This window comes from Bremia lactucae, linkage group LG3 (genome assembly GCF_004359215.1).
Source record: "Bremia lactucae strain SF5 linkage group LG3, whole genome shotgun sequence".
Taxonomy (NCBI): Eukaryota; Oomycota; class Peronosporomycetes; order Peronosporales; family Peronosporaceae; genus Bremia; species Bremia lactucae.
Window position 1 is genome coordinate 3,871,478 of NC_090612.1, and position 10,947 is coordinate 3,882,424.

At 44.6% G+C, this 10,947-nt stretch overlaps 2 protein-coding genes across 2 annotated transcripts; one reads left to right on the forward strand and one right to left on the reverse strand.

Moving 5' to 3' along the window:
- Nucleotides 1-7,319: 7,319 nt before the first annotated feature.
- CCR75_008751 (uncharacterized protein) lies at nucleotides 7,320-9,847 on the reverse strand. The gene is made up of 2 exons (XM_067966801.1): nucleotides 9,472-9,847; nucleotides 7,320-9,391 (listed from the first exon to the last, which is right to left on the reverse strand). Exons 1-2 carry the CDS (start codon nucleotides 9,841-9,843, stop codon nucleotides 8,795-8,797), a joined length of 969 nt encoding a protein of 322 aa, XP_067822749.1. The 5' UTR covers nucleotides 9,844-9,847; the 3' UTR covers nucleotides 7,320-8,794.
- On the forward strand, nucleotides 7,464-8,186 carry CCR75_008752 (uncharacterized protein; the record flags this gene model as incomplete). Its single annotated transcript, XM_067966802.1, has 3 exons — nucleotides 7,464-7,516; nucleotides 7,726-8,034; nucleotides 8,063-8,186. The coding sequence occupies 3 exons, from the start codon at nucleotides 7,464-7,466 to the stop codon at nucleotides 8,184-8,186; spliced, it is 486 nt and encodes a 161-aa protein (XP_067822748.1).
- Nucleotides 9,848-10,947: the final 1,100 nt, after the last annotated feature.

Below are 10,947 nucleotides of genomic sequence, written 5' to 3' on the forward strand. Positions count from 1 at the left end.
CTAAGGCTTGCGCATTGATCTGTAAGAGATAGAAGCCTTTCTAAGGTATATCCTCTTGGGCACTAGTTGCCACTTGGTTCTACGATCCCCTGAATCCCTTGAACTAGGATTCATTAAGCTTTAATAGCTTGTACGACTCCCTGAGTTGTTAAACCCATTAGTTCAATAGAACTTAGTCACTCTCTGAGTCTGAAAGTCTTCCTCTGACCTCAGGAGCGAGGTAGCACCGCTCCATTTACCTTAGCAGGATTCGCTCTAAGGCCTCGCTTTCCAATGAAGCATTTTAAAAAAGGAATTCGGTCTGCGCCAAAAATGCATTCAGATGCATTGACATATAATTTGTTTGTGCGCATCCACTCGAGCACTGCTCGCAAATGGTTTAAATGGTTTTTCATATCCGACCGACCCTGCTCCGCACGACTAAGCTCGCATGAGCAATTGGAAGTAACCATCGACTAAGTCCAATGCACTGTACATTGTATATCCCACAATATTATTCTGAAGAACATTATTTCTAGGAATGGGGGTTTGTACTGGTATAGTGACAGCATTAAGCTTATTATAAGCATGTACAATGCGCCATTTACCAGTTGGCTTTTTGACACAAAATGTCGGTGTCGAATGAGGAGATTGCTCTCTCGTACCATTCCAGCCTCGTGCTTAGCACTGAAGAAATTGTCAATGACGTCACACTGCTCCTTTGGTAAAAACCCATTGTCTTGTGACACAGTATTTGGTTCCCGGAACCAAGTCAATTTCATGACGAACAGCTCTATCCGGAGGTAAAACAGATGGCGGGTTATTACATACCACATCTTGGAATTCCTTAATCAAGAAATAAAAGGGATCCGTAGGATCTTTAAGGATCGATGACCCATTTCGCGCACTAAGTGCAGCTTTTGTGTCATCCAGGACAGCTTCGTCTAGAAGTGACGATGAATTTAACTCAATTTATAGGCCGAATTACCACCATTCACCAGCTTTCAAGGCTCGACCGCACTCATCAATAGACATTCGTCTAGCTCTAAAAGAGCATATAACGAAAAGATTGCCGCAAGGCTAACTTCCCCCATAATATTACCGGTTACGCCTTTTACAAGCGTATGACTTGCTCACCCATATCACTTTGTGAGGGTATACACGCTTCGTGTCCATCCTGTCTTGGAGTGGAGACAATACGCCTCTTAGAGGCTGGGACATTCACGTCCCCGGGTTTTCCAGCCTGTAATGGCTCTATACAAGACATGGTGTCTAATTTGACATCCGACAAGGAGTTAGGCAACTCAACTTCCTTATACAGCGAACATTTACGTGTCGCTTCACGCGCATTAGGAGGGTTTGACCCAAAATACCCTGGCGAACCGCCAATAGTGTCACTATTGACACTCAGTATGGTGCCACCTCGGCCGACCACACTCGGTGGACTTAGACGTGCCACTCCACGTATCCCAGGGATATTACACCCTTGAGGTCTTGGCGAACCGTCAACAGTGTCACTACTGACACTCAGTATGATGCCACCTCGGTCGACCATACTCGGTGGACTTAGACGCTCAAGCTCGAATAAGGTTTTGAGCATGTCATAAGCGGCGCGTTGCGCTTCTGACAATTCTGTAACCTCTTCCATTTTCGTGGGAAATTAGTCTTGTAAAGACTCAGGCGTGATTGAATACGAGTGCTACCAGGTGTAGCGGAGCTACTTCGCTCCTTAAGTCAAAGGAAGACTTTCAGACTCAAAGGGTCTCTTACTTCTATTGAACTAATGGGTTTTACAACTCAGGGAGTCGTACAAGCTATTAAAGCTTAATGAATCCTAGTTCAAGGGATTCAGGGGATCGTAGAACCAAGTGGCAACTAGTGCCTCAGAGGATATACCTTACAAAGGCTTTTAACTCTTACAGATCAATGCGCAAGCCTTAGAAAGGCACTTAACGTTTTAAGATCAAAAGGGGAACTGCACTTTATTTATTTTTTTAAATCTAAAAACCTTACCCTTGCTACTTAAAAATAGACTTTGGCCGCCAGATTTATATCTGGCGGCGACCACATTTGTTTCCTATGCTAAATGGGATTTAAATAACTAACTATTTTAAAATTATATAAAAGGGTATTTTACCCATGAAGTAAATGTACCACAACAACGGTTCTCCAACCGATGTGTGCCCCATTACACTCAGGGTAGCAAGTTATTGACTTGAATCTGTTTACGTTCCATTTTATTCTCTTCATATTCAATTATCTCGCCTGGTGGAGATCCCGATTATACCGGGCGACAACAAGATCGTACCAAAGCAAGGTCTTGGACCAGAATAATGTGGAAAATGACCACCAATAGCCATCGCCAAAAGCATTTGCTGAAGTAAATTCATGGCCTGCTGGAGCTTTTCCAACCGTCTGATTACCTCACACACAAAATATTACTCCTGGGAATTTAAGTCGACGTGGTTGCTGTAACCGCCAGCATCTGCTTAAGGGCGACAATTTCAACTGGAATTTGTTCCTTTGTGCAAGTCCACAGAAGCATAAGATCTGAGACTCTTTGAAAGAGATGTCACCTTGAACCGAACTTTTAAAAAAATAACGTGATGAAAGCATGAATTCTACGTATCTTAGGATGTTGCACCCTTGAGGTCCTGGCGAACCGCCAATAGTGTCACTACTGACACTCAGTATGGTGCCACCTCGGCCGACCACACTCGGTGAACTTAGACGTGCCACTCCACGTATCTCAGGGATAGTACACCCTTTATGACTCGGCCTTAGGCCAACAATGTTTGCAGCATTCAGTAAATCGTTATTACAACGAGTGTCACTCGACGGAGTACGTGCGCTCCACTTGCTTCTTCTGAGTCGGGCTCAAAATTAATGTTTTAGACATTGGATCTTTTAACCCAGACATTCCAATGTCTAACACTGACAGACTAATTCAATGATCCGCGCCATTAGCGCTTTTGTTGCCTAGCAAAGGTGGGTTCATGACTCTCCAAAACTTTGCTAGGAACATTGCGCGTGGCGCGCCTAATGATCTTAGACCTCCAATCGATACATGGTTCATGGCGTTGAAGCCAGGCCATACCAAGGATGAGATCATATATCGAATTCAAATCAAGGACGAATCAGCGTTCCATACTGTCAAAGTCTAGAACTTTATACCTAAGTTCAATGGAACTTTAGGAACAGTGAAACGAGTCCCAGCCGCTAAGCAAATAGTGATTGTATCACTTTCATGCGCTTTGAGCAACTCAACGTATTGTTGACACCTATCAAAGGAAAGACGTCGAGCATAATTGCAAGACGCTCCTGAGTCAATTAAATTTGACAATAGCTTATCAAAGCCCTTCACAGTCGCTTGAGCGACTAACAAGCCAGGCTTGTACTCACGCCCGTGCCATTGCGCACCGAGTTAATTGGGGCTATGTCCTGTTTACTCTCACCTCCTAGAGGTTCAACAGAGCCTAGGTCTTCCCCAGTAGAACGCCCCGATCCTGCTACTTTTGAAGAGGCAGTTGCCATAGCGCTACGCGCTGAGTTCAACGTTAAGTCTGCTCGCGTTAACACGCCTATTTACCGAACAAGCTCTTCAAGCACATGTGTACCGTCTAATAGACCGGAGCCCATGGATCTAAGCCTCGTTGACCAACGAGAAGAGGCGTTCAGCCGTCTAATAGACCGGAACCCATGGATCTAAGCCTCGTTGAGAACGAAAAGAGGCTTTTCAAGCTGTGTAACAGCATAAGAACATCCGTAGATGTTATATGTGCGTAAGCACGAAACATTTACGTCCGGCCTGTCCCCTGCGAGATACGCGTAAAGCTCGAAAGAGCACCCATTCCGACCTATATTAGAAATCTGGTACGGTGCGGGAATACGTCGATACCCAGGGGGATGAGACTGAGATAATTCCGTCCGGGCAACGCCCTCAATGAGATCCCCCATATAAGAGATTGTTACAACAATTGCTTGTTGCACCTGGTCTTGATGCATAGATGCAATGAGAGTTCTCAACTCCTGGATAAAGTCCTCTAGAATCCGTTTACCATATCGAGTCGCTAGGAGCCGTGCTGGTCCAAACATACTGGTCATTTGCTCTTTCAGCGAATCCCATGAAGGAAAAGCGTCGTTTACGGACGTGCTGCACGATAGTGCCCACTCCATCGCTCTACCTCCGAGTTTGGAAATGGTCATAGCCACCTTTTGCAGTTCTGTTAAGAACAAGGCGGAATTAATGGACATCTCCATCTGCTTAATCCAAAACAAAAGAGATTTTCTCCCTCTTTCCCTCAAATGTCTTCGCATTGACAGCTAGAGGGCGAGCCTTCGGCTCTGAATCAGGTACAGAGATGTACCGGGTTGGCAAAGATGCCGCTAAGTGATCTTGTACCTGGCCGATCAGGGAGGCTTCATATCGCATGAAGGCTTCAAGCCTTACATATATGACCTCTGGTTCCTGAGAGATAATGAACTCCACATGTTGAAGCCCAAATAACGTTTTGAGCTTGTCATAAGCTGCGCGTTGCGCCTCTGAAAGTTCCGGAATCCCTTCCATTTCAGTGAGAAATTAGTAGTATAAAGACTCAGGCGTAGATTGACTACGAGTGTACCAGGTGTAGCGGAGCTACCTCGCTCTTGAAGTCAGAGGAAGACTTATAGACTTAGAGAGTCTCTTAGTATTATAGACCTAATGGGTTTTGTAACGAGGCACTGCCGTCTTGTACTGCTTCAGTACAAGTCCACTTCGCACTGCTTCAGTGAGTGGTGCCTCACGTCACATCACGTACACTAGTACGTGAAGGGGAAGACTCTCTTAAAACACTTGCTTTGAAAAGGGTCAAAAGTAAACTGTATTTAACATAATTAAGTTTTTCTGTTTCTACCTATTTAATACTAACTTAATTATAAACTTATACAAACATGTAATAAAGTCTTATCGGTCTCTCTCTTTGCGCGCGTCCGGTGCTGACAGAACCGCGAAGCAAATAGATAAAATAGCCTTTATCTACCAATGGGTAAGATTTCTAAATACTACCACGTAAAGTGATATTCTCTACATTTTACATAATATATTAATTAACAACCTTTAAAAGGTAATTTCTTGTAACTTTACACCCCATTACATCACACCTCCCTTAAACGACAATTACTCTGAATGTCACTGAATGGAGTGGTCACTATAAGACCAATTAATTGAAAACGATGTTATTTGGTCAGAACCATTATTTTTAATTTTATCGCATGGTTCACAAGTCCATGCGGTATGCGAATAGTGCGACGCCTTCGGCTGCGGTACATGCAGCCGCGGGCGACGCATTATTGTCTCTTGCGGCAGACGTTCCATCTGCCGTAGTATCATCTCCTTTCTCAACACTAGATGTTGTGAGTGCACGTGGTGAGTCTCCACGTGAATGCGACCCCTCTTTGGAGGTCGACTATGAATGCGAGTCGGACGAAATGGCCGACTCGGGGAGAGCAGAACAGTCGCCTGATCATCGTCAGGCGGCTGACTATGAGCCTTCGAATGAGGGGGCTCAAAATCGGATAGACGTGCTTATAGCATTCGCTATAGCATGTTTGGTTCCGACGATGAGGATGATTCCTTATCGCCAGCACCGTCTCTCGTCTCGTCACCCGCACCATTTTCTGTGCGTGGTGTTGAGGATGGCGTAAGTCATCGTACTTAAAGTTCTTGTGGTACCCTTGCTTCAGTGTGTACCACTCAGAGGATCGTAGAGACTAAAATGTTTCGTCTTGCCCCTGGGAAGAAGCCGTGGCTTTTGCCCGAAAAGATAATCAATAGCTTGTCTGGAGAGACTACGTGTCACAACAAATATCCTTATTCATTGCGACAAAACTACATGGCCTTGATCCCAGCGCGAAGAACTTTCGCGCTGAGGAAGATTTTTATCTCGATGCTCTTCTTAAGCATCGATGTTTTGTGGCACAATAAGCGAGATAAATTCTCGCTGATGCAAGCCTGGAGCGCGTTCATTCGCAATATCAAATACATAGCCTGGCTTCAAAGACTTAACGCGATTCGCGTTAAGTTTGAGAAACATACTCCAACCGGTGCAAGGGAAAAATTGCAACGGTTGTCACGTGAGGCAGGACTTCCATGCCTCACGTGGGGTGATCCCTGTCCGTGTTGTGTTAGCAACACGAAGCGAGCAAAAGGGGATGTCTATTTCCTTTCTTCACCCTGGGGAAGGGCTCACATCTCTATCGAGATGCGCGATGCGATTGACGTTTTGCAATCGATTTACAAGGGCCAGGGGCGCGTGTTTTTCGATGGACCTTCTGATCGATCGGATGGGTCTCGTCATACTGACAGACGAGGCTCTCAATGTCAACAATCAGCTGGAAACGAGGCTCCCAGCTGTCATGTGAAGGTGGGCAACCGCGCCAGCGAACAGGGTAACTCGTTCGCTGCCCTTTCACATCACGGTGGTTTTGAATACGTTCCACATGAAAACGTTGACCACCGTGGAAATCCTACAAAATGGTTGTGGCCGAGGAGGGAAAATTAGATCCGACCCATGTGTCGAATCTAGAGTCGAAATTTTACAAACTCGATCACTCCCCCCATGATTTGACAAGAGACTTGATCACGAGCGCGGTAAGCGAAGGAACTCGACACCAAATCTACCTGATACCGCCTTGAACTCAGAGATTTCTATCCTCAAGCTTTCGGGTCAACGCAAATGCGTCGGCCCGCTAGCAGCATGAAAATACTGCTGTCTCAACAGCTCCAACTGTGAGCACCCTGTTCTTTCAACACCTCTGCGTGTTGTTAGACTTGCTGGTGAAGCAAGGCCACTTTTTCTTGGACCCGTCAAATTCATGTTGTAGCAACTCGGCTGTGGCCGCATGTTCTTCATCTGTGTTCAGAGTGAACAGCATGACGTCCTCTAATATTTAGTAACTGGGCACCCCGTTACAAGCAGTGCGAAACCAAGCTTGAAGCTTTCAACGAAACAGTCGAAGAGAGCTGTAGGGTGCGTTTTGCTCTTTAGCTGTACACACAACCATAAATTTTGCTGCTGAACGTGCTGATCACATAGCTGTGATGATGGATACTGCTCATTTTGGCGCGATTTTTTTTTTAAATGTAAAAGGTATTAGTTGTACAAGGCCCAGAAAATGCGGGAAATTCGCCATCCTCTCGTTACCTTTCAAAGCAAAATTCTTCTTACATTTGTCATGCGGGTACACCGGCCAATTTTCCAAGACTAATATGGATCCTCGTAGAGCCAGTTGGTTTTACTTATTATGATTATTATATAAGGTGAGAAGGACTTTCCTTCTCACCTTAAATTTATAAAAAAGGAGTGATTCTATTCAATCAAGGTAAAACATTTCTGTCAATATCTTGGTGGCAATCTATCAGTCACTACATCTTACATCCCGAAATATTTGCGTACATTTAATATGAGAAACTCTAGTTAGCTAAAGCATATCACTTTCACATGATGTCCGTGCTTCACAACCGCAAATTGTCTTTGCGCGGCTTTTGCGACTCAAGGTTAGACATTCATCGCCACGGTCATCCCATTGTCGCCTTGCATCGCTTAAGACACCTGCAAAAATTAACCATGCGCGTAGCTTCTCGACGTCTTCGGCGGTCGACGACAAAAGGAAGGCTTCGCTACAGCATGATACAACAAATAGGGCGCTCGGGTTTAAACACTCACCCGATTCAGCACATGGAATTTTAAAATAATTTCATTTTAGTCACCTTTGGCCTAGCGGCAGCTCCAAGGAAGCCAAGGATATCAAGCTTAAGGTGTTCATATCTGCCGGCCTTGTCGTGGCCTCCAAGGCACTGACTATCCAGGTGCCCTTTATTTTTAAGGAGCTTATGGACGCTATGGGTGAGACTGCTACGGCGTTAACAGGCTCATTCGAAGTTGCTGCACCGCTGGCAGTGGTGATCGGGTATGGCTTAGCAAGGTTCAGCGCCAGCGCATCGTCGGAATTGGCCAACGCTGTATTTGCAACTGGGATCTTAAATTTAAATTTCACCTTGACCAGCAAAAACTGGTGCGCTTTCTCGCATTATTGACCGTAGCTCGCGTTCGATTGACTTTGTGTTGCGTGCACTGGCGTTTCGTGTGGTACCGACGGTGCTTGAAATAGGACTAGTGAGCACGATCATGACCACACAAGCTTTGGCCTTCCATACGCACGTGTAACACTCGGAACTTTAACTACATACACAGTATCAAAGTGCTAAGTTACGCAATGGCGTGACGAAATTCGTCGAGAGATGAATCGTGTTGAGAATGAAGGAGGAGCGAAGGTTATTGACTCATTAATAAATTATGAAACAGTCACGTATTTTAGCAATAAGGAACATGAAGCAGCGCGTTACGACAAATTGCTACAAGGATATCAAAAAGCGGCACTTAAAATATACAAACGTCTTTAGCCATGCTCAATGCTGGGCAGAATGGTACTTGTAGTGTTGGTCTCACGGCGATCACGTATATGGCGTGCGAAGGAATTGCTGCCGGCTCACTTACCGTTGGCGACCTCGTGTTAGTTAAAGGCATGTTATTTCAGCTGAAGGCAAGTACGCCGAAATGTTGGCTCGCCAGAATCACCATGTGCTTGATAAAAAGTCAATGAGATTGCGATGATTACAAAAGTAGAAAGGGAAGTAAGTATCAAGCCGTCGTTTGGTATATATTCATGTCAGCGTAAGTTGCAAAAAGCTCTTTTCAAAGCCATAGTACAAGCTAAAAGCTCTTTCCTAAGACATAGTACAATCGAAAAAAACCTCTTTTTTAATTTTAATGTATCAAAGGAATCTTGCTGTGTTGTCATAGGCGTGACAAGAAACACTGACGAGCGGTTCAGCCTTTTGAAAGTCGCTTGTGCACCCTTTTCCTAAGCTAAACTCAGATTGTACAACAGCGTGATCCGAGCTCGAGAATCCATCAAACAAGTCAACAAGAATCAGACTGTTGAGCAAGCACGTGTGATCGTCGGGGCGTAAGAAGATATAATCGAACTTATAGTCCACCGTTATGTTCCCAAAGGAAGACCCAACCCAGGTCGGCCCTCCGACGCCAGCGGCAGCAAGAGTGTCGTACATTGGAACGGGCGTGCAGCTTCCATTAAGCGAATCTTGATTCGAAAGGTATTTAATGGCGGGGCTTTCAGGACCAGTATTTAGATCGCCAGTAAGAATGATAGTGTCTGCCACATCACAATGCTCGCTTAACAGCTTCGCTACCAGACTGGAAGACTGATCGTGACCGCGGGATATGTCGAAATGCGTGTTTAGCATGCAAACAACTTGGTGCGTAGCTTTGTCTCGAAAACGAGCAATGACTGCGGCGCGCAAGTATTGGAGGTTCCATGAGTTCGATGGAATTACATTAGGTGTATCACTCTTTTTAAATTACACAGTAGAGAATCGTCAATTAGCATAATTGATACAAGCGTAATAAAAGTAGTTTGACATCTATTTACCAATGCGAAGGTCGAAGATTCCAACAAATCCCAGCGCTCGGTTTTGTAAAAGATGCTGTTGCGCTCATTGCCATCACAGTTTCCCGCACACTCACCCGTGCTCGTGAAACCAAGTTGATGAATAAAAAAATCAATTTGATCAGGAGCGCCCTCTTGCGTTCCAATAAAATCCGGCTCGTACCTCTCCACGAGCTGCTCTGCTCGAAACTTGCGTAACGCCCAGCAACCACTTGGACACGGGTCATTCGCCAGCGACGTGCGAAGGTTAAAACTCATGACTTTAAGCTGCGTTGAATCCCAGCATTTCACAACAGTGGCTTGGCCGAGAATGGCAACTGCGATCGTTGCAGCAAATCTTATAGAGACTAGCATCGAAGGTTGTTCGGAAAGAGAAAAATGAAAAATAAGCGAAACTAACATGGATTTCAAAGTGGTGTTGTGCTGATTAGTTCGAGACGGACTCAAAGGTCAAACGCAACTGATCCTGAGATGAATCAGAAGAGGCACGTAAATAATGAGGATGGACACTGACGATATTCTATAATTAAGAAACATATGGGTGCAAATTTTGGATAGAGGATTCAGATTGAGGAAGATAGGATCCTCACTGTTGTACCGGCACCTTGCCGTCGTATTTGCCCCTGCTTGTGACATGAAAATGCCGCTATTTAAGTATCTCATCTATAAGTGTGCTAGATTTATTTAAGTTTACGCCGAGCAAAGACCATTTCTAATTAGCATGTTAAAATTAGCCCAGTTTCTAGAGCAAATCCCTTTCGTATCTTATATTAATGCAGGCGCACGTTCAAATCCAAACTTTTCGTTTAGCTAACAACAAAATTTCTTTTTGCTTTGGCGCTAAAACATTTTTATTTGTCACAAGTTAATTCATAGATACCTTGAAATTTGGAGCGAGAGAGTAGCCCAATTCAAGTCAGATTCTTTTACATCCTCAGATGGGCATGCGTGTCGCAGCAAATTGAAGTACTTAGCAAAACGGCTTGAAATTTCTTTACTCCTTTTTGGGCTAATACTGAGTTGTCTCAACTAGGTACTGGCCCTGCGTTGCGGCTTCTTTTTTTCCTGCAGTCTGAATATTATTTCTGGCAGTCGCCTTTCTATACCAGATTACAGCCGTGATTACTAGCGACACTCAAAATTTGCTGGTAGGAATGCTGATCTCATCCAACCACCGTAATGTCACCAGAATAATCATTATCCCTACACCCGCATCTACAACATAATACTATTGTACAAGAAATACGCCTTCATCTAGCCCATATTATTATTGTAAATATACGCCCTCATTAAAATAAAAAATGTGTTCATACGGAAGTGTCATGGTGATAATGGTGGAGTCCGATGAGAGCATCATCCTCCTAGCAAATTCTTAACTATCGCCAGTAAAGAGTAGAAGAGCGACTCCAAGATCCTGCATAATTAGAACTGCAGAAAGAAGCGCGACTCAGAATTTGG

Bases quoted from the DNA above. Each gene is read 5' to 3' on its own strand.
- CCR75_008751 (XM_067966801.1), bottom strand. From the start codon at position 9,843: ATGCTAGTCTCTATAAGATTTGCTGCAACGATCGCAGTTGCCATTCTC. The intron at 9,392-9,471 runs GTAAATAGATGT...TAATTTAAAAAG, and splicing joins AATCTTCGACCTTCGCATTG to AGTGATACACCTAATGTAAT.